Source organism: Hippopotamus amphibius, chromosome 2 (genome assembly GCF_030028045.1).
Source record: "Hippopotamus amphibius kiboko isolate mHipAmp2 chromosome 2, mHipAmp2.hap2, whole genome shotgun sequence".
NCBI lineage: Eukaryota > Metazoa > Chordata > Mammalia > Artiodactyla > Hippopotamidae > Hippopotamus > Hippopotamus amphibius.
In genome coordinates this window covers 38,693,500-38,721,011 of record NC_080187.1, presented here as the reverse complement: position 1 = coordinate 38,721,011, position 27,512 = coordinate 38,693,500, and the positions used below count along the sequence as shown (strand labels likewise).

Below are 27,512 nucleotides of genomic sequence, written 5' to 3'. Positions count from 1 at the left end.
AAAACAGGGGATATATGTATATGTATAACTGATTCACTTCGCTGTACAGTAGAAACTAACACAACAGTGAAGTAAAGCAACTATATTCCAATAAAATTACTTTTTAAAAATTTTTAAAAGTAAATGCTTAGGGTATATTAAGTAGTAGCTTTAGCATGCTACTACCTTGCCCAAAAACTTGTAGGGGCTCCCTGTTACCTACCGCATTGAAGCATCTGAGTATTTAGAGTTCCTTATCAAATAGCCTCTCCTTGACTTTTTCAGCTCCTTATTTTTTAAACATCTGTTGAACATATAGTGACCTCCACTTTCTAGACATTAACGTGAATATGATGACCATATTTATCAATCTTATTGACGAGAACTTACAGGCATAATGGAATCAAATATCTGAACTGAGACCATCCCAGAATATTTGTGGCATATGTTTGCCATAATTAAAGGATCTCTCACACACACACACACACACACACACACGATGAAAACACAGTCTCTATCTTGCAAGAGCAGTTCTGTGTGGTACAGGCTACTCCACAGCAACCTTTGACCCTGTTCAGAGCCCAGGCTGCCCCCAGACCTACCTTGCTCACTCCCACCTTGCTTTTCTTTGCTATTCCTTTGACCTTGAAAATCTTATCTTGTGCATCATCATTCTATTCTGCACTCCTGACTTGAGGAGATAAGGTAAACCATCTTCAAAATGTTTGTGCTTACTGACCTCTCCATACTCTGAACAATTCTTGTAACATAACAAAAAGCTGTCTTTTCTGAGTATAAGAACTTTGCATGTAGTTTTTTTAAAATTCAGGAACTTGATAAATTTTTATACTACTTGTAATACTTTAATATCAAAAATAAGTTAAATGATAATTATGTGTTTTCCTTAACCCAAGCACCTCCCTTCATGAGGTACTCTGTCTCTCTACCCCTTGGAACTTCCATTGCATTAAATTCCCCGCTTGAGCACAACTCATTTTCTGTTTTGCATTATGGTTCTCTGTCAATACCTGTTTCTTCTGTGAGATTACAGCTCCTGGAGGGAAAGAACTGTGTCTTACTCTAATTTGTACCCTTTCTAGTTCTCAGCACAATACACTGTTTTCTTAAATGAAGGAAGGAATTAACCAACAGAGATTTCTGTGGTGATATTACAGCCTCATCCTCCATATAAGCCTGTGGAACAGCCTAGAGATAAAACACTGAAAACAGTTCAGAGAACCCTATCTGTGAAATTGTTGGTACGATGTAATTCTAAAGGTTTGGGGCCTCCAGACTATATGCAAAGCTGTCTTCTCTTCTGTGTTACTCTCCCAAGCAAAAAAAAAAAAGAGCGGTTCCTGAGAAATACGCACTCATTTTAGAATTCTGTATATTAATGATTAGCAGCCAGTTCTTTCTCCTAACCAGTTCTTTCTTCCTAACCATTTTACTGTACTGCTACAGTAAAATGGTTAGGAACTTGGGGTCTGATGTCAGAATACCTGGATTTCAATCTTACTTCCACCACATATTAGCTTTGGGACCTTAGGCAAGTTGTGTAACATTTTTGTGCCTCATTTTCATCACCAGCAAAAGGTAGAAACTAACAGTACAGTCCCTCAAAGGGATGGTGTGAAAATTAATGATTTAATATATTGAATATTTAAAGTGTTTAGAATAGTATACCTGGCACTTTGTTTAAAAGTGACAGCAATATGTAGCACTATATTTACCTTACATTCCCTATTGGTAAGTTTCATGATGTTAAGAACAAAATGAGGTTTTTTAAATTTCCTGCAGCACTTAGAGTGAAACAAATACTAGACGTTCAAAAAATGACGACGTGAATTCTTTGAGATTGAATGCAAAAGAAAATGAAGGTAAGTTAAAATGTAAACAGTTAATTTAAATAAAAAGAGTTCTTGATATATCATCTGCATATCTTCAGTTATTTCTTTATAATTAGTTGCTAAGTGCTTTATGACTTGATCTTTTTCTTGCCCTCTTCAGAGCATGTAGTTTGGTGTAATACACGTTACATCTCTCAGAACGGCTGGCCTCTTGAGAACCTGGCTATTCAGTCTGAGGGATGTGGCTGCTGCAGCAAAAACTGGGTTACATTCAAGTAGATTACTTTACTGCTGGAGATGAAAGGCCAATCATCTCAGAAAACGGCGCACAGAAAGAGCTGGGCCGGCCAAGCACTTTGTGAAGGCTCATTTGGACCCTCCGCCGTGGGGTACTGCCAAGGTGAGTGCCCTGCTGCCAGGGTCGCGGGCCCGGGGACCTGAGTGAGCAGCTGGCCTCGGTAGGAGAGACAGAGCCCGGCCGAGGCCGCTGGATGAGTCATTCTCACCTCCCCAGGCAGGTGCGGGCGGCAGGACGCTTGAGCTTGGGCTTCGCCCCGACGCGGGCGGGACTGGGAGCGGCCGCATTCCCCGCGCCCCGGCCGCCTCCTCCGGGCGGGCACTGACCTTGCCGCGGGCGTCCGGGCTGCCGCAGTCCCGGCGCCGCAGAGTCCGGCGCTGGTGCGGGGCGCCCACCGACACCCGCGCCCACGGCTCGTCGGGGCGGGCCGCAGAGCCCGGGGGGAGCCGCCGCCCTCCCGACGTCCCTCGGCGCTCCGTTCCCGCGCGCGGTCGCCGGCTGAGGCGCGAGGGCCGCGCGTCGAGGCGCGGGAGGGCGGGACGGGGCGCGCGCCCCCCGGCCCGCGGAGGTCGTCTCGCGCGGGCGCACGCGCCGCAGCCGCGCGGGGCGGGGAGGGTGGGTGTGCTCGGGGCGCGCGCGCCGCCGCCGCCGCCTCAGCTTGCTGCTCCGCCCGCGCCGCCTGCTCCCGGCGCTCGGCCCCAGCACGCCGGCTCCCGAGCGGCCATGGGCGGCGCGGGGCCCGCGGTGTAGAGTCCGCCAGCCCCGGACCCGCGTCCCGCACCCTGACGGTCCCGGTAAGCGGGGGCGGGAGCGGGGGCGGCGGGGACCAGGCAGGCACCGTGAGGGGCGGGTCTGCGGGCAGCGGACAACCCTCCGCGGACTCAGAGGTGCTGTGTGGGAGCCGCCCCCGAGGGGGTCCCTGTGTAAGCGGATGAACCGCGATTGTCCCTGCCGCTACCCCTTGGGAGAGTCCCGGAGGCGGTGTGCGGAGCCGCCCCCGTGGAAGACCCCTTGCTATTGGAGACTCCCAGGGCGCTCTCGGCATTTGCTGCCACGGGGAGGCCCAGTGTGGAGGACACCATCCCCAGAGAGACCGTCTGTGTACCTGCGGGAGGGCAAGGGTGGTCTCTGGTGTTGTCTCAGTGGAAGGCCATTTGGGAACATGGGGGAGCCTTAGGAGCCTGCAACGTGGGGACGGACTCCACAGAGGATCCCTGTATACAGGAGGACCCGAGACTGTGCCCTAGAGCTGCCTGGAAAGAACCTCTGACTGAGAGGAGAGGATCCTGCTGTGGGATCCAGGCCAAGAGTAACTTCCCATATGCTCAAAGGTCTTCGGCCTTGACCTCCTTCAGGGCTCAGTGTGCTCTAACTTGTACCCCTCCGTCGTGGTCGAGAGTCAGGGGTCCTGTGGGGCTGCGCCTTTGTCCATTGGTCCCGCACCCCATTAGAATTTGTATTCTCCGTGGTAGCCCAGTTGGCTACAAGCTGGAGCCACAACTTGTCAGAGCACAGGGTGCAAGAGAGGAGGACCAGTGAAGTCTCCGAAGTAAAGAAAGGAGATTTGAGCCCCTGGGCTTGACCCTCAAGAAGAAAGAAGTAAAATCAGGTAGAGTAACTACTCAGCCACATCCTGTAAAGAAAATCTTTTGACGGAAGGGGAAAATGATATGTATGATCATTGAGCACCAGTGTGCCAAGTGCTATACCAGGGATGTTTAACATCTCATATAATCCTTACAACAGCCTTATGAAATTATCCCCTTTTAAACATTTGGCACTTTAGACTCAGGTTTAGCAATTTGCCCAAGGTCACAAAGCATGAAATCATGAAATCTGTTTTTCTGAGTTTATTTAGGAAAAAGTATCAAGGAGAGGCAGAAGCAAGAATGTTTATTTGTTAATAAATTTCATTAAGATACCAATTGTGTATGCCTAGTTAATGTGATGATTAAGTGGATGAAGACAGTTTAATTGGGGATGAGACTGCTGCAGGAACTGATTTCCACTGAATCCCCAGATTTCAGGGTGTGGCTTCTTTCACTGGCATCCTTACTGTAATGATGCCTCTGGGTGGCTCTGTACTTAATTGGGTCTAGGAGAGGCCTCTGGGTGTGGTCTTGCTCCCCAGGACTTGCTCTGGGGATCTAGTGGAACCCTTCAGAGGATGGAGTATTCTGAGACCACCCTCCCAGCTTGCAGAATCCCTGAGGGAGAGGACAGAGAAACAAGATCACTTTTAGAAAGCATGATCGACGGTGTCTTTGTGGCCATCTGATTACATGCACTAGCAGACATTGGTCCACAGATACCAGGACACTTGCCCAACAGTACCTCTGCATGATGAGGAGGAGGGCAGGAAAGGCTCAGAGCCAAGGAAGGCTTATTGGGAGTCTATCGTCTGGGGAAAGCAAAGGGTCTGTGCCTAGCATAATGATGCACCCTCATCTTGCCCCCTGGGCTGTGGTAGCTTTCATTCCAGCTGAATCCCTAGGGTGTAAATTTGGGACCCAGGATAGACTCCGGTTTCTTGTCCAGAAATGGAGTGGTGAGGGAGCTAAGCAATGGAATTCACCACAGAGCCATTCTGGAAGAGTGTTCCTGTTCCCCTTTCTTTCTCCTTCTGTATAGCCAAACCTAGTGACATCCTCCTTTAATAGAAGTGGGTTCCCTGTGTTCCCGGGGTTACATAGTGAGAAGAGAGATCAGGCTTCTGAGAAAACAGAACAACCTGGGTGTGGCATCTCATGCACAGCTCAGTGGAATAAACTCTGACAAAGCCTGATATTGGTTAAGTACCTCCCCATTAGAGAGCCGTTTATAATCCCCTTTCAGTTCAAACCCCTCTCATCAGTTTAACACACCAAAATAAACAGGTATGTATATATATGTGTGTGTGTGTTTAAGAAAATCAGAGCAAGCCTACAAATATGATCTTTGCTCTGATTCAGAGGTTTGTCACTGGAGTTTTATTCCTAAACTGTTTTGTTTTTTTTTTTACTGAGGCTCTTGATATCACACCAATTCATGACCCTGGAAAAATTTCTAGATGGCTTCAGGTGCTCCCCAAATATTGGGCCTTGGATATCACTTCTGTGATGTCCAGCATTGGGTAAACATGAAGATTACAAAATCCTAAGAATACTGACTCTCTCCTCTAATCACAACATGAGTCTGCAAATCAAATAATTCCACAAGGGGTGTGAAGGATGTCACCAGGTGGCCTTAATCTTCTTAAAAAAAAAAAATTCTCTCTCTAAAGAGAAATAAAAGAGGAGAGCATGGCTCACACAGTTTCACTTGAGTATACACAAATGAGTCTGGATTTTTCAGCGTTTAATCTTCCTCATCTTCTCTGACCACATTCTTATGGTTTTCTTCCTCCTACGTCTGCCATCTTTAGACAATGCTTCCTCTTCCTCAAACATATGAATAGTAGGACCTTCCCCGGCCTATTTCTCATACTCCTTGTATTTTTTCCAGTACACCTGTTTCTAAGTGGATCATATTTATGCAAATAGTTTCCTTTCTTTTTAGCTACAGAGTCTATTATCTTCCAGTCCCACATGCTTTTCTCCAGCATTGCTCTTGGTTTCTGCTATCTTCACTTCCCAGATCGCTTTATTCACTTCTAATGGGAATATCATTATCCACTCCAACCCCTCTTAATGACAAAGTTCTGACAGAAATGCTTACCAGCTTTGGACCAAGAAACCAAACCATCAAAGTCCAGCTGGAGACATGACTAGTTTTTCCATTATAACATCCCCCTTCATCCTTCCTCCCCTTTCAGCAATCCCTCAGAGACCCATATGCATTTACTAAGTGCTACCTACTTGCCAGGCACTATGCTAGATAAATATGAGAGTTCCTTGCCCTTGAGGAGTTCACATAGGATCAGTCTGCATTTCTCTAATCGTTTACTATAAAAAGTAAGAAAAAAAATAAAAGAGAAGTACAGCTTTACAGAGCATCTATACGAATCCCCATACACTATGCCTTTTCCCAGGCATAGGAAATTGAAATGCAACTGCTTTTCAGTGCCTCCTCTGGCAGCCACGTTCTTAGCCCCCATGCCACTGCCCTGACAAAGTTAATTTTACCCATATGCTTTGAGTGAACTGGCTGCTCTTGAATCTCTATGATAATAATGACTACCTTATATTTGGATAATATATGGCAAATTTGCAAAGCCCTCTTACATACATGATCTCTATTTGGTTTTGAGAAATGTTTCATCTTAACTGGGGTCTTCTTACTAAGACAACAGTGGGTAGGCTGGCTGGCTGGCTTTCTCTCCTTTTTTTGTTTTGTTTCATTTCATTTCGTTTTGTTTTTTGAGCCTCCTAATCAGGCTTACGGGTTTCCCAGAGGGAAAGCCCCAAAGATTCACTACAGTCATTACCTACCAGTTCTTAGGCTATGAAGAGGAGTTCCCTGTTGGGTCCAAAGGCCAAGCAATCACTCACTGGTCAGCCCTGGGACTTATCAGGGCTATCCTGCTACCTGGCCTCAGAGAAGCCAATTCTCTGTGGTTTTTTTTCCTCCCTGAAATCCAAATACATATTCCCTTCTAGACAAATAGTTTCAGCATACTATCTCAAACCAGTTATTTGGGCTAATTCTTATGTGAAGGCAGATTTCTTTGCCTATTTCTATCAGGCACCCGGCTGGCTTCATATCATCTAAGCCATGACGGAGTCCCCATATAGCTCCATACCTTGGCATGTGCTTTTATCTCTTCCTGGAATGCCTTTTTTTTTTTCCACTTATCCACTGGGGTAACTCCCACTCATATTCAAATTTTAGCTCAAGCAACACTTTTTTTTAAAATCCTACACTTATGCCCCCTACACATGCACATACTCACACTGCTTTCTCACAGGTTGAGTGAGGTTCCATTTGTTCATTCTACCAACAGTTACTAAGCGCCTAATTTGTGCCTGACACATAGTAGGCTGGACTCAGCAAATATCTGTAGAATCAACAAATAAGTCGTGATAATTAAGGTGTAATGAATCATTAAATGGGGCTGGATCTGTGCTTCAGGGCCCCAGAGCAGAGAACAAAGAGTGTCTCTCCATCTTGCTGAAAATCCCTGTTTGCTAAGTGCAGTCACACCAGCCAGTCACTGATGGTGTGCTATTCCTTAACTGTTGCTCTGCTTCTGTGGGAAGCCAGCACTGTAGCTTTTCATGAAGACTCATCCCAGGTCCCCAGAGGCTAAAGATCATGCCCTCATTTTGTCCTTATGTATATTAGAGCTTTTGGACTTTCAGCAAAAATTAAACAACAGCAGAACCTCCCTCATGCCTCAGTCTCTGGAGCTGAGTCCAGGAAAACATTTTTACTCAGTCTTCAGCCCTTCTGCTCCTTGGAAACCCCAGAAGAGCCCTGTGCAGTCAGGGGTGACTGTGTCATCCTGGGCTGACTGAAGCCAGTGCTGCTGCACTGGATAAACAGAGAACGGAAGAAGACAGGGAGGTACCAGACCCCTTCCGGATCTGTAGACATGAAAACTAAAAGTCTGTCGGCTACTGCCAGGCAACAGAATGACTGACTAGAAACAGGCTCCAAGAGCACTGTGGTGAGGTGTTGGATTCCTAACGCAGCGCCCAGACACTGGAGATCAGCCAGACTATTTCGGGCTTGAATTCCTCAAAGACCAGCAGAGGGTAAGGGGACTCTTTGATGGTTTTTGTTTAAAGTCTCAAGATTGATGTTGATGTGCACAGTGAGCTTAGGGTCTGTGCTGTGCATTCTACATTTTGTAGACCCTGGTTCTGCTGGTTTTCCATACCCTTATGGCTAATCACCTTCTGTGTGAGGTATGTGGCCTCCTTGAGGCTCTCACACAACCTTTTAGGCACGTGCTACCTGGAGCCAATTGTCAACCACCTTGAAATTTTTCACCCTTGTTTGCAGGCGCTGCTCATACTAAATTTCTCCAGCCCAAACCCAGGAGGGAGGAGATACATTTGTAAGTTTACTGCACGTGCCCTTAGGGCCTCTGCTCTCCTATGGGCCAGGTCACAGTGTCCCAGGACACAGCATAAGTGCAGGGGATTGTTGACTTGGTAATATTAGTCTCTTTTTTTTATCATTGTGGTTGTGGAAACTGGCCAAGCTCTAAAATTCTGGAGCTCTCCTGTGGTAAAGAAATCACCCATAACTACTGTATGGTTACCTGTTCTCATCTCTGCTAGCCCTGAATCAATAGTCAGGGTCCCCTCTGGGGAAGCAGAGTAGATGTGATGAGATGAGCAGGTGACTATAGTTTCTAGAACTGAGTTCTGAAGATTTGGTCTGAGCAGTCTCTCTGGCCAACTTTGAGGAAGAGAAAGGGTAGTGACACCATGAGCTCAAACTTTTTGTTGCCTAGTTATCTCTGCAACACTCATTAAACCAAGATTTATGGAACATATACTCTGTGGAAGGCAGTGAGTACCATCTAGATTTTTCTCCTTCTCAATCTCAGTGAAAAACTGGGATTCCTTTTTCGATCTGCTCAACCCACTTTCTGGTTGTTTGCCCCCGTCTCCCAACTCAGTTTTGTTTGCCTTGTTCCTGCCTAGGGGAGGAACCTCATAACCTCCAAACAATCACTTTTAGTTGCTTTTGAGCCTTTTTCAAACAGCTGCCTTTCGCATACCAAGAATCAGATGGAAGCAAGTAAATGTACTTTCCATTTAACATGCCCAATGAGGAGACTCCTGCCTGTTGAGAGGGCCGCACCCAGGCTCCTCACAGCTGCAAATCTTTACAGAGAACTTTCGAAGACATTCCCTAGCTGCCTTCCCTTTCCTTATTTCACCACCAGCTCCTGCTGTGGAGCAACCCCTCCTCCTCTTACTCCCACCACTTTGCCCTTATAAATAATCCCACTGCGTTGTAAGCGTGTGCTCTGCAGAGAATGGGTGTGTCTTGCACACACACATTTCAAGCGCCCACATTTGTCTTACTGCCTGACAGATACATCTAGATAGACTTCTCTTCCCTGAAGAAAGATTCTGGTTGTCATCTGTTTTCATGTCCTCTGGATCATAGAGTCAGGCAGCCCTGTTCTACCTTCATGTCACTCTTATTCACCACCACCTGCTCCTGCTCCCATGAGGTTTTTTCCCAAGCCTTCCCTAGGTTCTACAAATCCTCTGACAGTCACATCATTCTGGGACAATGTCTTTTTACCCCTCTTTCATCCTTGTTAGGGAGGCAGAAAACCCCAGTTCCACCCATCAGCCAAGAGTAATCATTAGATATAATTTGTGGCATCTTTGCAACTTGATTTCCTTTTAACTCACTCTTCTTCCTAGGACTACTTCCAGCACAGGAGAGGCCAGGTTTTTCTCACCAGGCATTTGTTTTTACCCATCACTAATCACTGCCACTTGTTTCTCTAGAAATTAGAACTGATTTTGTTAATTTCTAAAACACCCCAGGTGCACATCGTGGATATTTCAGCATGCTTGCTTTTAATCAAAGTGTCTTCTGTATATAGTTTCAATCCTCTCCATTAAGCATTAAGGGGTTTTAGCCTCACTCTTGAAGGCTAATTCTGTTGTGTCCTCACTGTTTACTCTCAAAATCAAAGCCATGTGATGCAAAATGACTTGGGGTCTTGTTTGGATTTTGATGCTTTCTTTTTAATGGCTCTGCCCTACACTTTCTGCCCTTATGGGCATAAAGTGGCCTAGAAAACTGAAAGGAATAGCAGAACTCCAAGATCTTGTGGTCAGGACTAGAAAGTAATTTTTTATTTGTTTTTATGTCGGTTTATTTGTTTGTTTTGCTGGTGGATGTCATCTTCAGTCTTCATTGAAATTCCTTTAAGGATAAACTCCCAAATCCGCTGCAGTGACATCATTAACAGTTGAGTAGCTTAATGGTGATTCTTGGTTTCCTTACAGAGAATAGTGGTTGTGCAGGACTGCAGTGCTGGGATGTGCTTGTGGTTAGTTTGCTGATACACTGTTGAGTCGGGTCACTTACAGAGTAACTCTCCTAATTGGCTGGCCTTTGTTCAGAACTCTCATTACATTTTCTGAAAAAGCCAATAAGAACTAAATGCATACAATTGATTTTCCTCCAGGGAATCATTCTTGAAAAAGTGAATTTCGTGTGGTTATTCCAGGTCTCCAAATAAGTGTTTATCAACCTTTTTTTAAATGCATGCCTTCCTGCTAATAAACATTAATGTCTTACGACTGCTCCCAACATTTCCACTGCAGCTTCTAGGAGGGGGCTACCCTCAGTGATTTGGAGAGCTAGCACCTCTGTACCTCCCCAGAAACCAGGAGGATACTGTCAAGCTCTGCTGTTTTGTAGTCTACGTTACCAAAAAAAAAGTGATCGCTTTTAATATTTGCTTTCCAAATATAAATATAATTTATATGCTTTTTTCAATCCTCAATTTCTTCCCTCCTCCTAGAGTTCTGTTATATAAACCCCTATATGCCCCAGGATCCAGCCAGTGCGAGTCGTTGCTCTGATCTTTGTGTTCGTATTGGATTAAACTAGTTTTTTTCTCTTTATTTTTATAGCATGAGTATAGCACACGTTATCCAATAATTCTCCTACTAAGGTTATTTCCACCTTTTTATCACTATAAAAAATGCTTTGATAAATATTCTTTTAAATATGTCCACAGGTCAGAGGATCAAACTCTTCTTTGTAGTATGGTTTTCTTCAGTCGAAAGTATATTAGTATCAGTCCAGACCTCTAGACCTTCCAACCACACAGACTCTTTAAGACAGGCTTGAGAATTCAATTCTTGCTTCTCAAGAGGAAAGCTATACTTTTTTTTTTCCTTTTAGACAATTTATTTTCCTTTTTGTTTTTCAGTGGTCGCTAAGCAACCTTGTAATTTTTTTTAAGAATTTTTATTGAGATACAATTGACATACAATAAACTGCATACATTTAAAGTGTACAATTTGATTTTTTTTCTTATTAGTAATGTTTATATGGCAATCCCAATCTCCCAATTGGGAAAGCTATACCTTATACCCCACAATGTTGTCCTTGTCTTTCAGAGGTAACCATCTTTAAATCAAAAGACAAAAGCATAGTTCTCTAATCAAAAATGTTTAGTAATTCTAAGGCTGTGTTTTTCAGATTGCCCATCCAAACCCATTACAAAGTCATCAAATCATTTTTTTTTTTTTGATGTGGACCTTTTTTTTTCAACATTTATTTTTTTTTTTTAAGCTGCACCAGGTCTTACTTACAGCATGTGGGATTTTTTGGTTGTAGCATGCAGGATCTAGTTCCCTGACCAGGGATCAAAACTAGGTCCCTTGCATTGGCAGCACAGAGTCTTAACCACTGGGCCACCAGGGCCGCCAGGGAAGTCCCTGATGTGGACCATTTTTAAAGTCTTTGTTGAATTTGTTACAATATTGCTTCTGATGTATGTTTTGGTTTTTTGGCCACCAGGCGTATGGGATCTTACCCCCTGACCAGGGATTGAACCTGCACCCCCTGCATTGGAAGGTGAAGTCTTAACCACTGGACCGCCAGGGAAGTCCCCCATCAAATCATTTTAGAGAGTCACTATCAAGATTGTTTTAATGAACTAGATAGAGAGAGTAGAAAATATCTGGAGCATCACATTTAGTAAAATTAGGATTCTTTCACAAAACTTTGGGTTCAGTTATAGGTCTATGAACACATGTTTATAATTTTGTGTATACAGGGTCACATCATAAACTATATTTCTTACCATGGGTCACAGTCAAAAAATGTGAAAAACATACCACAAAAGGTTTCTGAGGAAAACACTGGCCTTGGGAATAGTAATTGATCATGAGGAAGGTTTGCAGTGAAGGGCTGGGTGTTTTGCATTCTCCTTCTTGGTGTGGTGCCTGTTCCTCTCGCTATAAGTTGGGGACCTGCTTTTCCACCTAACCGTAGTGCACAGCCAGTGCACATAAGGCATGTGGGCAGTGTCTGCAGACTATAGGCCTAGCCTCTTCAAGAACCCCTCTATCCACAGCCTTAGCAAAAACCTCTAACCTACACATACTCTCTTCTCCACCCCTAGCCCCATCCCCACGCAAGGCTAGGATACCCTCATTAGGTCACATGGACTTTTAAAAGAATATGGAAAAGGAGCATTCTAAATGCTTAAGACTACATATTCCAAACATACACAATAACAGAGAACTGAAGCCCAAAGCAGTATAATAATGTGTCCTGGGTCACAGCAGATCCGGGACTAAAACAAGTCACCAGGTTGCCTCTGTGACTTCTTAAATTATTTAATTAATGTGCAAGGTAGGAAAATTAGGAAAAAACAGGGAACAAAAATATGAAAAAACATGCATTCTTTCTTACAAAATTAGATCATAACATGAGCATTTCTATAATGCATTTTTTCATTGATATGTTCATATTTTTTAATATCTTTTCACATTAATAAATTTACTTTTAATTTAATGTTTTTCATATTGTTCAGTCTTCCATTGTACCATAATTTAACATTCCCCTACTGTCTAGTATTTGTTTGCAACTGAGAAAAAAAATGAGTTTTTAATCACCTTAAACACCTTAAATAATTTCCTGAATTTGATCAATAAATCATTCCTCAATTAATCTCCTTTGCCACCATCCTGTAAATGACAGTTATTTAAAGCAGATATTCTTTAATCATATATTTTAATTTTACAAACAAATTTTACAAATGGGGAGAGGGGACCTTTCCTTTCTTATCAGTAAGTGTATAAATTTAAAAATATGGGTTGGTTTCTTTGATAACAAGTGATGGCAGGGCAAGCACCCAGACAGGGTAGGAATTTGCACCACTGTGGCACATAAAGTAGTTGTTTCTAGAAAGAAGATGTAGGGTGTCATCAGATTTTATGAGTATTAAGACTTTATTGAAAAATCAAAAAAGACTTATCCACAATTAATTGGGAAATATTATTAAATGCCTTTCTCTTTTAGACACATTGCTATGCAGTGGAGATAGGTACTACATGGTAAAAACAATCTAATAGAGGAAATTGACATTGATTAGATAATCATCCTATTGAATATGTAATAACAAAGATAAGTGTTCTAGAGCAGAAGAGCATGGTACTGTTAGCACTCCTACCTGGACTGGGGAGACAGCAGTGACTTCCATGAGGAAGCAGTACTTGAACTGAGCTCTGATAGATGCATAGGCACTAATCGGGGAGAAGGAATGTTTGAAGGTCCAAAATAGAGGGAGCATGGCAAGCAAAGACTGAAAGAAGACCAGTGTAAGGTTAGCACAGAGTAAAGAAGGCAGACCAGACAGAGGAGGGCCTCACGGGCCATAGTTAAGAAATTAACTTGGAGATTTTATCCTGAAAGCTTTGGAAAGCCATTGAAAAGTTTTAAGCAGCAGATATCACCTGAATGTCCCAGAGACATCTTTAATTCAACACATACAAAATCCAGTTTCATTATCACTCTTGCTTATTTCCCAATTTCTGTAAATGGCACTACCCTTCTTCTCGTTAGTTGATTTAAAACTGCCCTCTCAATAAGTCAGGCGGGGAAAGGCTGAATGAAATACTGTATGACGTCACTTGTGTATGGAATCTAAAAACATTGAACTCGTAGAAACAGAGAGCAGAATGATGTTGCCAGAGGCTGAAGGATAAGGGAAATGGAGGGATATTGGTCAAAGGGTCCCAACGTTCAGTTATAAGATGAAAAAGCTCCAGGAATCTAAGGTAGCACGTGCGACCATAGTTAACAATACTATGTTGTGTACTTGAAAGGTGCTGTGAGAGTAGAGCTTTAATGTTCTCACCATAAGAACAACAACAAAATGGTAATTATGTGAGATAAGGGATGTGCTAACTAACCTTATTGTGGTACACATTTCACAATATATTCATGTATCAAATCATCACATTGTACAGTTTAAACTTAAACAATGTTATATGTCAATTATATCTTAGTAAAGCTGGGAAATAAAGTTGCCCTCTCACCCTTTACCCTTGATCCAATCAAGTTATCGATTTATTCCTAAATTTCTCTATTTTCATAGTATCAAATCAACTCAGTATCATTCCTGCTGCCACCATTTCAGTTTAAACCCTCCACCTCTTGCCTGGACTATTATAGTAGCCTTCTAATTGGCTTGAATCTCTCCTCCTGCCCTCTGTCACCTTTTTCCCCCAAACTGAGGATAGCTTCTACCCATCCTTCAAGATCCACTCTGACTCCCAGTAATATGGTCTCACCTTCCTTTAGGCACTTCCAGCACTCTGTCTGTGTAAGAGTTTTGATATTAAGTAACTTGAGTAATGAGACTCTGTTCTCCCATATTTTATACCCAATGATGAGCAGTCAGTGCCTTGCACATAGTAGTGTTCACTAAGCCTTGATTATGATGGATTGAGAGCAAGGCTAAAATGGACTCTCTGGGACTTCCCTGGTGGTCCAGTGGTTAAGAATCCACTTTCCAATGCAGGGAACATGGGTTCGATCCCTGGTCAGGGAACTAAGATCCCACATGCCACAGGGCAACTAAGCCCACAAGCTCTAGAGCCTGTGCACCACAACAAAAGATCCTGCATGCCACAATGAAGATCCCACGTGCTGCAACCAAGACCCAAAGCAACCAAATATTTTTTAAAATAAAAATAAAAAAGTAAAATGGACCCTCTGCTCCATTTTACTTAGAACAAACCTTTCCCAACTGAATTCCACTAATACCCTTCAGGCTAGGAAATAGCAGATCAGCTTTGCAGTGTGCCATATCATGCCCTCACTTTCCAATGCCCTGGTACTACAGAGGAAGGGTAAGAATAACGTTCCCTTTTAATCTGTAAAGGATATGGACCTTTCTTGAACAGTTCAAAGAATCAAAGCAGAAAATGTGGCAGTGACATTAGTGAAGCCTTAGAAGCGTGAGAAGCACCTTAGAGCTTGTGATGGGCAGGTTGTCTGTGATAGACAGACCCATAAATAGGCATAGCTGCTAATTAGAGGGGGCAAAGGAGTGTTTGAGACCTTGACCACATGGATGAGGTGGTAGAGTTTCCTGAATGCCTAATGCAGCAGTCCTCTAAAAATAGGAGTTCATTCACTCTGACTCAAAAAGGAGGCATTTGATATGGATTCTTGTGCACAACACTTGTCAGAGGAGCATTCCTTCAGTCAGAAGTCTGACATGTGTAGCTGCAGTCTTGCTTTATGCCTTGGGTCATCTTTGGGGGAGACTTGGGCTCTGGAGTCTCTAACCATCTCAGAGTAGCAGAGGTCTGGGACTCCTAGACCTAATTGGCTTTGGAACAGGAAGGGAGACAGAGATACCATCTCACATCTGTAGAGTGCTTTCTAGTCTACCCATACTGTTAAGCATCTTTTCTAATGTTATCCTCATGATAACCCTGTGAAGTGTGCTGAGCAGATCGCCCTCATTTTATAGATGGGAAAACCAAAGTCACAGGGCCAGTTAGAAATAGAACCAAGGTCTTCTGACTCCTTATCAAGTGCTCTGTCCACCTCGCCATGCTACTGAGTTCCAGAAAAGGGAGAAGCTATTTAATAGCACTTGGCACTTAGGTGAATGATTAAAACAAATTGCCCTAACATGGTCAGCCATTGGCTGAGTCTGAGCCCCTCTGCTTTCTGTCCACAGAGCCATGGGGGTGTTGATGTCCAAGCGGCAGACAGTGGAGCAGGTGCAAAAGGTGAGCCTGGCTGTGTCTGCCTTCAAAGATGGGCTGCGGGATAGGCCTTCCATCCGACGCACAGGTGAGCTTTCGGGGTCTCGCCGTGGCACGGTAGAGGGCTCTGTCCAGGAAGTGCAGGAAGAGAAAGAAGCAGAGGCAAGCACCCCAGCACTCCAAGAAGAGAGCAGTGTCAACCGTGCCGCCTGGGAGAGGCTCCGGGACGGGCGTGGAGTGGAGCCAGAGGAGTTTGACAGGACCAGTCGTTTCACACCTCCTGCCTTCATCCGCCCCACCCGGAAGCTGGATGATGACAAGCCTCCAGATATCTACTTGGAGCCCAGAGAGCCTGTGAGTGTCCAGTAAGGGCAGAATCCCCCAGTCTTAGACCTTCTGTGGATCAAGAAGCAGGACAGGGAGGCCTGGGTATGGTTGAAGAGAGACTCAAAACCAGAAAGATGCAGCTGAGTCAGAACAATCTTTGAATTACTTCCCCAAGAATAAAAATGTCATATCCTGGATTTGTCTTAGTGAAAGACTTGAGGAAATGGGTGATAAGGAATGATACCATGCCAGCCCTCCCACCTAAGAGATAATACTGCCCCCTGTAGGAGGCATGTGGAAATTTGGGGTGGGGGTAGGGGGAGTTCAGGAAGGTCACAAAACTGGGAGTTGCTCCTGGTATTTGGTGCCAAGAAAAACAGGAATGCTAAGGGTCCTGCAATGCCTGGGACAATCTCTCACAACAGATTATTCTTTCCAAAAATGCTAGCAGCATCCCTGCTCAGAAACATGATCACAGAGGCCTGAGCAGCTGGAAGAACCTGCTGGTCCTTGTCTCCCAGAGAAAAAGCTCTATTGCCTTAACATTGTCTTCAGTTGGAGTTGTTCCTTTAGGCTGCTCCAGGGTCACTTAGCCCCCTGTAGGTAGCACTGTGCTTGGTGGCCTAGGATCTTGCTGCTGTATTTATATATCCCTATATACTCCTGCCATCTTTCCCCAGGTCATTAATGATGAGATGTGTGATGTCTGTGAGGTCTGGACGGCCGAGAGCCTCTTCCCATGCAGGGTCTGCACCAGGGTCTTCCATGATGGCTGCCTGCGCCGCATGGGCTACATCAAAGGAGACAGTGCCGCGGAGGTGACCGAGATGGCCCACACGGAAACAGGCTGGAGCTGCCACTACTGTGTGAGCTTAAACTGCAGGGATGGTGGGCTCCTGCACTGCCAGGGACTTGGCACTTTTCCTGGAGGCCCAGTCTTAGAACACTGGTTTCTAGGCAGAGTGTTCCAATAGTAGACACAGGGTCCTAGAGTTAGGACAGGCTTTCCCTACCTCAGTACTATTGACATTGGGGCACAATAAGTCTTTGTTTTGGGGGTTGTGTGCATTGTAGGATGTTTAGCAGCATCCCTAGCCTCTACCCATTAGATGCCAGTAGCACTCACCCCCAATTGTGACAACCCAAAATATCTCCAGATATTACCAAATGTGTCCTGGGGGAACAAAATCATTCCAGTTGAGAACCATTGCACTAGAGGACTGAATGGATAGGATGAGACTTAATTATTCAAAACTAATTCTTCTTGGAGCAAGACTGCTCTGTTAGTCTATAGTTGTCATTCATTGTATTCATCTGAAAAACTAACCTGAAATCCTAACCAGCTTACTTCCAATAGGGATAAATTCTATCCCAGGAAAACTTCTTAGTCCTAAGATCCTCACTTGGCCTTCTCCCTAACTTTTAGGAGCATTTTTCTTCATCTCTGAAGTAATCATTTTGTGAATTAAGTAACAAAGACCTGTTGATTCAGAACTTCACAAATTATACATAAATGCCTTCCAACTTTTGAAAAGATAAAAAGCCAGATTCATATCCATTTTCAGCACAGCTGAATAGAGTTCAGGTCTTGCTTTATTGATCTGTTGCCCTGCAGATATCTTCCTTATTCACTGATTTCAGAGTAAAGTGTATCTGCTGATGCCCTCTTCTGCCTACTGCCTAGGAGAAAGCAAATATATGCCACTTTCTAACAAATAACACTTTCTCTGTGGCTTGTCCATAAAATGAAGTATAGAACAGTTATTTCCAGTCACTTAAATACTTTCTCCCCAGCTGGAATATGACACAACAGATCCCCAGGCAATCTTCTCTAGCCACCACTCCTCCAAATGCTAGCCTTTTGACTCTCAGCAACTCTGCTTGGCCATGTTCTGCTGATGTAGGATTGAGTGTCTCCTTCCTAACCCCCCAGGAATACACAGTCCCCTTCCCAGCTTTCTGTCACAGTCCTGCCATCGTTACCACCACTCCCCACCAGACCTTTTATAAAGGCTTCTTCCAAGCTCCTCCCTTTTCTTTCCTTCCCTTCACAGCCAAGCTTCTTGAGAGGACTCCATCATCTTGTGGTTCCCCAACCACCTGTAATTCGGCTTCTGCAACCATCATTCTGCTGAATTGGCTCTTCTGAGGTTGCCAGTGACCTAATTGTCAAGTCCAGTGACCTTTTCTCAGGAATCTTTTACTTGACCTCTCTGATGTATTTGGCACTTCCTTGTCGCCCCCCCCCCTTTTTTAATATAAATTTATTTATTTATTTTATTGGCTGTGTTGGGTCTTTTTTGCTGTGTGTGGGCTTTCTTTTTAGTTGTGGTGAGTGGGGGCTACTCTTCGTTATGGTGCACAGGCTCCTCCTCATTGCAGTGGCTTCTCTTGTTGCGGAGCACGGGCTCTAGGTGCTTGGGCTTCAGTAGTTGCAGCACATGGGCTCAATAGTTGTGGCTCACAGGCTCTAAAGTGTAAGGCTCAGTAGTTGTGGCACACGGGCTTAGTTGCTCCACAGCATGTGGAATCTTCTGGGAGCAGGGATCAAACCCGTGTCCCCTGCATTGGCAGGTGGATTCTCAACCACTGCGCCACCTAGGAAGTCCTGCCCCCCCCCCTTTTTTTTTAGGCTATGAGTATTTTTGTGGGCATTATTACACCAAATATGGAAACCAGAGAAAATAGAAAATCAATAAAATTCCATCTGACTTGTATAACCCCTGTTAACATTACCTCCTACATTGTACAACTCTCTTTTCTTGGCTTCCAGTACCCTCTACTGATTCTCTTCCCAACTTCTTCTCTGACCATTCTTTCTTTTTTTTTTTTAAGATTTTTTTGATGTGAACCATTTTTTAAAGTCCTTATTGAATTTGTTACAGTATTGCTTCTATTTTATGCTTTAGTTTTTTGGCCACAAGGCATGTGGGATCTTAGCTCCCCAACCAGGGATTGAACCTGCACACCCTGCATTGGAAGGTGAAGTCTTAACCACTGGACCGCCAGGGAAGTCCCAATCATTCTTTCCAAGTGCCCTTAGTTTTTTGTCCCAAATGCTGGTGTTTCTCAGGGTTCTTTTCCCACTATACTCTCTCTCTCTCTGGGTCTTCATCCACTTCATTGCCTACTCCACCATCTAAATACTAATGATTCCCAAATCTGTGGGTCCAGACCTAAATTTCTTGTCTCTTGGACTTATATCCATCTTGATATCTCACAGGTACTTCACACTCAGCATGCCCCCAAATGAACTTACCTTTTTCTCCAAACCCATTCTCCCTCCATTCCTTGTCTCTGTGAATAGTAGTACCACCACCACCCCCCAGTTACCAACCCCAACTTGCTCCTCTCCCTCACCCCTCACATCCAGTGAATGAGCAGGTCCTATAGACTCTACCTCCTAATCTCTCTCAAATCTCTCCCCTTTTCTTCATTCTCATGTCTTAGTTTAGCCACTCATCTTTTCTTTATTGCAACAACGATCTAAGTGCCCTCCATGCCTCCAGACTATTGCCCGTCTAATCCATTCTCCACACAGCAGACAAAGAGCTGGTCATGGCACTCCACACTTAAAAATCCTTCCATGACTCCCATATGCCCTCAGAAAAAAAGGCCCAATTTGAGGGGCTCAATAAGGGGCATTTGAGGCACTTCACAGTTACGCTTCTGCCTACCTCCTCTCCCTTATCTTTTATCATCCCTCCCCACCTTCTCCCAAGACAGACACACACACACACTCTGCACTCCAGCCGTACTGAACATCTCACAATGTTATACATCATCATGCCAAGCCTATAGGTGGTGCTCAAAAAGTGCTTATTGAAAGAATGATTCGAGTTCTTCATGAAATCCATAAATGAATAGTCATGAAATGGCTACTCCTGTTCTTTACTGGTATTTTAGAGGGAAAATGATCTACTATAAAGAATATTTAATAGTTTAAAGACTGTAAATTAATGCTAGCAAAATAACATATCAGTGCTCTTTTGGAGTTAAAACTTCTGTGGCACCGCAAAAATAACTCATTTGGTTTTAGGAACTTTTTCATGATGGCGTCTCTTTCAAAACTATTCTGAAGTTAAAGTGATACAACTTTAGGATATTTTACAAAATATGGAAACTGGAGTTAGAATTAAGCTTTTTTAACCAAAATACTCTTTGAACACAGTCTAACAGAAGCCAGATACATAAAGTGGATAAAGACGGAGCTGCTCAGGTTGATGGAGCTAGGGGTTCACAAGCCTACCCACTTGCCCCCTTCTCCCTTGCAACAGCTTCCTAAGGCACCTCCAGGGAACCCCTAAGCTATCTCAGAGAATAATTCAAAACCCACTGTTTTAGTAAAAGGGACTCAGGGATGGAGCCAGCATATCTGGACTCTTGGGAAGATCCTGCCCAGAGCTGGACAGCTCTGAGAAAGTCCTTTCCCCTTTATGGGGCCTCAGTCTCCTTGATGAGAGGCTGGGGTTAGATGATCCAATAATTGCCTTCCAGCTGAAATACTATTTCCATCCTTCTTGATCCTTGGCCTTTCTTTCTTACTGGCCTGTATGGCCACTGATTAGCTCCCTCTTCCTCTTTTTCAGGACAACCTCAACTTGCTGCTAACTGAGGAGGAAATGTACAGCCTCACAGAGACTTTTCAGCAGTGTAAAGTTATCCCTGGTAAGGTTGGATGGTACTGCCAATGGAGAGGGCCAGGCAAATTTCTTCTTTATACTTTATACTTTCTAGGATGAACCACGAAAGGCGTATTCTGGAATTTAGGGGGCAAGGGTGTAAATGGGACCCCGTTCGGAAGCTGTTGGCCCACCCCTGGCCACAGCCGGAGTTATCCTGGCTATGGAGACAAAGACTGGACAAGAGCTGTGGGTGTGAGGGCTCTGGAGGGTACCCTAGAGGTGAGTGGAGGTACTCCAGAGGCTGAGGAAAGGGTGGGCATGGCTAGCATGGGGTGCCTCCCTACAGATTGCTCCCTGACACTGGAGGACTTCCTGCGCTACCGCCACCAAACAGCGAAGCGAGGGGACAGTGACAGGGCTCTAAGTGAGGAGCAAGAGGAGCAGGCAGCCCGCCAGTTTGCAGCCCTGGACCCTGAACACCGAGGACACATAGAGTGGCCTGATTTCTTGTCCCATGAGTCCCTCCTTCTTCTACAGCAATTGCGTCCCCAGGTAAGGGCCAGCTGGGGATAAACGTCCATGTGATATTGTGTGACAGAGCTCAGGGAAGCATGCCAGGTTGGGGGAACACTGGGTACTCTCTGAGCAGGAACCAGTACCAGGAAAGGGCTCAGGTTCCATCCAGTGACAGGTGATCCAGTGCCTAGGCTAGGGAAACCGCCCAAGGAAGACTGATTTGCGCTGGACCCACTGCAAATGTTGGTACTACGAGAAAGGCTCCAGGCAGCTTCAAAGGGAGGTTGCAGAGGTGGTAATGGAGGTGGGGTTCTCTATAGCTTGACAGTTTACAAAATATTTTCACCTCCCAGGTCTTGATTTATCTCTTCTTCCCCAGAACTCTCTGTTAAGGCTTCTGACAGTCAAGGAGCGGGAGCGAGCCCGAGCCGCCTTCCTGGCCCGGGGCAGCGGGAGCACTGTCAGTGAGGCAGAGTGCCGCCGTGCCCAGCACTCTTGGTTCTGCAAACGCCCCCCAGAGGCTCCTTCCTGCAGCGTCAGGTCCGCTCCCTACCAGTCCCTGCCCCCACTCATGAACCCTCCTCCTTTTTCCATGCCAAATGGCCCTTGATATGAAAGGTACCTACCTCCCTGTTTCTCCTGCCAGTTTCTCCAACAGCCAGGAGAGGATCCTCCTGTGTGTTAGACAGTGGACAGTGACTCCTACTGGCCAAGGCATGGAGCAGCCTCCACTTCAAACTCTGTCGCCCCATGTCAGAAGAGCCTGGACAAGCACATCCAGAGCTTTGGGTTCACCAGAATGTGGAAGGGGCTAGACCTTTCACTGTCCCACTCCTAACCACATGTCCTTGTGCCCAACAGCGTCAGCCATGTGGGTCCCATAGCAGACAGCAGCCCAGACAGCAGCAGCAGCAAGAGTCAGGACAAGGCCCCGCTGCCCATAGAGCCTGAGTCCAGGTGAGTGACGCCTCTTCACCTGCTGTTGACACCCCTGACCCCCACCACACACACACACACACAAGTAAGACTGAGTATTACCCACCATCACCCCAAAATAGCAAATGCCCACCCCAGAAACCAGACTTCAAGAGTGCACATTTGACCCCAGATCCATAGGGCCAATGAGCTGGTCTGTCAGCCTGGAAACACAGCCTGCCATCATCACATCAGGCACAAGCCAGGGCTTCCCTGAGTTTTGCCCAGCTCAAGCCGTGCTGCCACCGGGGTCAGGTCTCAGGAGACTCCAGGCTCAGCAACCAGCCTCACAAACCTGTTCTTTGCTTCCACTCCAGATTTGTGGACTGGCCTACCTTCCTGCAGGAGAATGTCGTCTACATCTTGGCTGCTCGCCCCAACAGTGCAGCCATTCACCTGAAACCCCCAGGATAGCATGGAGCAGAAAAGCTCAGTTTGGGGACAGTGGCGTTCTCTCCCTCCTTTCCTTTCTCCCTTCCCCCACCAACCTCTGGCACTGAGACTTCTGGGGATGGAGCACTGCCCACATCTCAGTTTGTCACTAAGCTTTATGGCACTGAAATCACCATTGCCCTCACAACAGAGGCAGTAAATGCATTGCCCCAGGGAGAAGCCCTGGGGGCTGTGGCAGCATCCGCTCCTGGACCACCCCCTGCCCTCACACCATAGACTGGATCTGCCGTTGCGCACATACACGCGTGCACACACTTGCACACGTGCCTAGCTGCCCATGCCTTCAGAGACGTGGCTCTTTTTGGTTGAAGAAGGACCAAAGTTCTTTCATGAAGCCCCTACTATAGATAAGGGGATCTCTACTCAGCCCTTCTGTTGGCCAGTTCTGATTTACAATAGATCCGTCTCTGGCCAAGTGATTCTTAATAAGGGGGCATATCAGACTCACATACTCTCCTAGAGATGCTCCCTCTTCCCACACTGAAAATCCCTTCTTGGTTGAGCCGCTGTTCTGGAAGGTGTGTGCTGTGTCCCTCAGGTGGGGTGGGAAAATGGTTGAAAACCACCACTGCACTTATTATTTATTTATTACTTATTTAAATTCCAGCTCCTGGTGACAGAGAAGGCAGCTAGTCTGTGGAGTCCTAATTAGAAAAGGGGGGGCAGCCCCTCCCAGGTACCTGGAATTCTAGGTACCTCTCAGCCAGGTCATTCAAGTCCAAAAGTCTTTATTTAGCAGAACAGTCAAAAATCAAGGTGAGCCATCCTGGCCCCTGTTTTTTAGGTGGGTGCTCATGGCCCAGAGCCCAAGGGTCTGAATGGAACAAGTATGCCGGCAAGAGTCACAGCTCTCTGGGTTAGGTGCTTCACCCAACTCAGCTACCACAGAGACCCAAAGCCTGAACTCCAGTGAAGACAAGGCCTGGATGGAAGAGGAGAGGAGAAGGCTCATGCTTTTCCATTCTTCCAGCTCAGCTCAACTGCAGGCCTAGAAAAGTGTGCCAAGGTGTGGAGCACAGGCAGGCTCCTCCATAGCCCAAGAGAGAGCAACTCCACCAAGGCCCTAAACAGGGATTCCTTCCAAAGCACCTGACAGTGAGGTTAAGAGGTTGGAGCTAAGAAGAGGATTTGCATCTCAGCTCTCTTGAACAGAGAAAGTCCCAGCAAAGCCTCACAGAAGGAAGAGGTGTTCCCTTCTCCCTGTTAGTGAGATATGGCCTGAGTTGCTTCTTTTTCCCATTGCTCGCTACGTGTCCTTCCCCACCAGCTCAGGGCCTGGACCTAGCATGGGAGGACTTTGGGGGCAAGGAGAGGCTGCCACAGGCTACCAAGCCTGGCCTCCCAGCCCCAGCTGTCCTTCCTGAGTTCTCATCAAATTCTCCAGTCAGTGTATGTTACGGGTAGGCACAGGCCCTGGAGTACAAGTTTCTGTTTCCAACCTAATGACTTAGGTTAGCCAGGTCTGACTACCAGGAGTTATTCGAGAGGGGGTTGGCTCCGTCACGTAGACGCTCACACATCCCCGTTGCTCAAGGCACTTCTGCAGAAGCAGCAGCATACAGCTCAGTGTTGCTCAGAGGAAAGGGGGGAGCTATAACCTGGGGTGTGGGAAGAGCGCTATGTAGTCTCCTCCTGTAGAGAGAGCCTGACCTAGAAGCTGGGTAAGAAGCTTCTGGGGTTGGATTACTTAGGACTGCAAGGAAGAATACAGCTGATGAACTGGGTTCATGTGTGTGGCTCTGAACATTTCAAAACCCCCAGTTCTTTCTAAATACTTCATAGCCATACTCCCAAGACTAATCAGTAGGAGGGGCCGTTATTCAGTCCAGCCAAAAAAAATAAAAAAGAGGAAGCACATGACTCTTGGGCCCAAGGACTGCATCTGAAGCAGCCAGGCCTGGGGTTTTGCACTGAGAAGATTAAAGCACATTAAGCACAAGGGCTCTTGCTTACTCTCCTGGCAAATCACCTTCTGTATCAATGGACTTGGGCTGCTTGATCTCACGGACAGGGCATTTTGAGTAAAAACAAGCTCTGGGCTTTGAGAGCTGAAAAGCTTTTTTCTCGTGCCTCGTCGTCAGTCATAAGGATTGGAAGTCCCTCTTCTTGATCCCTGATCCTTCACAGACCAAGGGGATGCCTACCTCTCTGGAGCTGCAGCTTCTAGCTTTCTGTGGGTGAGTGGTAAAGACTGGGGGCCACTGGATCAGGCCAGCTGTATTCCAGGGTCTGGCACAGCAGGCCCCAGAGTTTTTCCACAACAGGATCTGACCCATTTGGGATCACCCCCTTCCTATTCCAAGATGGCAAGCTTCCTTAGTGGGGGGGTACTGCAAAGGGTCCGGGGGACACTGCCCTCAGCAAAGGATAGAGTGCCCAGTCACAAGAGTCCTAGGAAGCAAAAAAGCACGGAGAAGCAACTGGCCTCTTCTCCATAGGCATCTAGCTTTTCCCCAAAGGAGAGGTTCCATTGCTCCCTCAGTCAAGAGCTGCAGAAGCTCCACCCCAGCCCCCCTTTCTGAGATCTCCCTTTGCAGTATCCTAATCCACGAAGCCCCTCTCTAGTACGTATGGAGACATTCAAACTTTTGTAAACCTAGTGAAGTCAATTTCCTTTCCTTTTCAAGCCCTTTCATCATTGTGACTGTCTGAAATTCTGCCAAGTACAGAAATTAGTGTCTGATTCTAATAAGAGTATAAGAAAATGTTTTAGTCTTTTCTTCTTGGATGCCCAAAATTGCAGAGATCAGTTCTTTTCCCAAGCACTACTCACCCCACCCCCAGCCAAGGGAGGCTGAAGGTTACACAGATGCTTCTCTGAAGACTACTTGCCCTAAGTCTGTTTTTCACCCAGCAGTCCTCTTCTCCATGCTCACATTTAAAGACAGGGGCACCTGGATGACACAGTGGAACTTCAGTGACAGAGGGTTAGCTGAGGCAATAGCTGTGGCCATGTAACCTCTTCAGGTCTGTGCCATGGCATCCTCTCCTGAGATCAGCCTTCCCCAATAGATTCAGGCTCTTTGCTTTTGAGAAATGGTCCCCTTTGATCCCAGGGATGGAGCAGTTTCCTCAGCAGTTTCTTGACCGCTTTCAAGAGCTTTTCCTTTGATGACAGCCACGGCTGAACCCATGAGCACATTGCCTCTTTCTGTCCTCAGCCTAAGCAACTGTGGCTACAGGCCAGACACTGGCCTTTCTGGTCCTGGTGCTCCTTATGGGATGTCACCTTGGCCTTATTGGAGTGCCAAATATAGGGGTCCTGCATTCCTATCAACAACATGGGAAGCACAGAATCAAATCACCTAGGAAGAGGGCACCTCCCTGGGGGGGTGGGTTCAGGATTGTATTGAGGCCTCTGAGCCTCAACCTCAACCATTGCAGGTCTTGTGGCTTCAGTAAACCTGGTGCCAAGAAACCCTAAAGGCAAGAGGGAAGCTCAGAAGAAGCTGTTTGGCAGGGTCCCAGGCCAGCCATCACCACCACAAAGCCAAGGGTAACCTCCAGGTTGAACTGATGGCAGGCTCTGGTGATCCTGCAGGCATGTCCCCTTCAAACCAGCAGAGAAATGGCAGATACATACTTGGTGTTTAAAAGGCAAAAGAACATTGATGCCAGAACTTCAGGACATCCAGGCAGCACCTGTAACCATAACTTTACCCCTCTATTTACAGTGGAATAAAATTGCTGCTTTCTCCACACCACTTAGTTTGAATTTGCCCAGAATCTCTCTCTAGGCCCTTAGCGACAGCCCAGACAACAAAGATCTCTTTGAGTGGGGGATATTAATGCATCATGCCGTTCCCAGCAGCCCACCCTTGGTGTGGGGTGGGACTGGGCATTTTCCCTGCTCTTGCTTTCCTGCTGCCACTGCTTTTGGCAACCTTGAAAGGAAAGAAAATGAACAGGTTACAGAATCTCCAATAGACCCCACTAGCACTAAGGAAAAACTTTCTTCCCTCTGGGCCACATGCCTCAATGACCCAGATCAGGGAGAGGGTGTCAGGTCTGCTCAGGCCAGTGACAAAGAAGCCCAATCACATTCCAGTTTGTATAGCATGGGTTGGCATGACCACAGGTGAGAATATCAATGTATAAGTTGCAAGACCTTTCCATATCCATGGTGAAACAAAAGCCATCAGGCTTAGCCTCCTATAAAAGATGGCCTCTAATCTGTCTCCTGGCCAAAGACAGGCTTATGAGAAGAGCTCTGAGAGCACTCAAGTAACAGTGGAGGATCCAATGGCCTCTGGTCCCTCATGCCCTTCCTGTGTGCTTTTCTGCAGAAGGTCACTTGGCATAAGCTGAGGGAAACATCCCCAAGCCCTGTCTTCCCATCACTACAGCTGCATGCTCCTCCCCATGGCTCAGCCTTCACTCCAGAAGGAGCTGATGTTCCCAGAGGCTGGGCACAGTGGAAATCGTAATAAAAAGATTGTGATGCTATTTTGGCTTCTTGTTTCCTGTTGTTTGGGGCACCTGCTGAGTGTCTGTTTGGTTTCCTATCATTGACCAGTTCCTGAGTCTAAAACAGGAGTAGCTGTGGCCTCCAGGAAGCCCACAAGTTAGGTGGGTGTGGGAAGAAGCAGGGGCTCCACCATGGACACAGAGGAGACAGGGGCACTGAAGAGAAGAGCCAAAGTTTTTGAAGAAATTGAGGAAGAGGTAAGACCTCTGAGACTGTCTGCTATGTGTTGCCCCCAAACACACACCAAGGGCCAGCTTTAGACATTTTTTCCTCCCCGGTTTCTGCCGAGCTACAAAGTAGGGAAGCTAGTTGGCTGTTTTCTCCTGGTTTTCTGGGCCCTCCTTGGTCTGAGTTTCCTCCCCATCTTTGCAA

The 27,512-nt window shown here is 46.0% G+C and overlaps 1 protein-coding gene across 8 annotated transcripts; it reads left to right on the top strand.

Moving 5' to 3' along the window:
- Positions 1-2,468: 2,468 nt before the first annotated feature.
- Positions 2,469-27,084, top strand: PHF24 (PHD finger protein 24). Of its 8 annotated transcripts, none has more exons than XR_009051601.1 (10): positions 2,469-2,921; positions 15,749-16,130; positions 16,784-16,969; positions 20,693-20,771; positions 21,075-21,280; positions 21,624-21,784; positions 22,106-22,201; positions 22,537-23,858; positions 24,754-24,849; positions 26,959-27,084. XR_009051601.1 is itself a non-coding variant. In XM_057725010.1 (9 exons), exons 3-9 carry the CDS (start codon positions 15,753-15,755, stop codon positions 22,631-22,633), a joined length of 1,203 nt encoding a protein of 400 aa, XP_057580993.1. In that variant the 5' UTR covers positions 2,469-2,921; positions 11,563-11,619; positions 15,749-15,752; the 3' UTR covers positions 22,634-24,747. The 8 variants fall into 8 exon arrangements, 4 of the variants coding, with proteins under 4 accessions (XP_057580993.1, XP_057580992.1, XP_057580991.1 ...); XR_009051600.1 differs by lacking the exon at positions 26,959-27,084 and adding an exon at positions 26,057-26,952; XR_009051602.1 differs by lacking the exon at positions 24,754-24,849 and having other exon boundaries at positions 26,959-27,067.
- Positions 27,085-27,512: the final 428 nt, after the last annotated feature.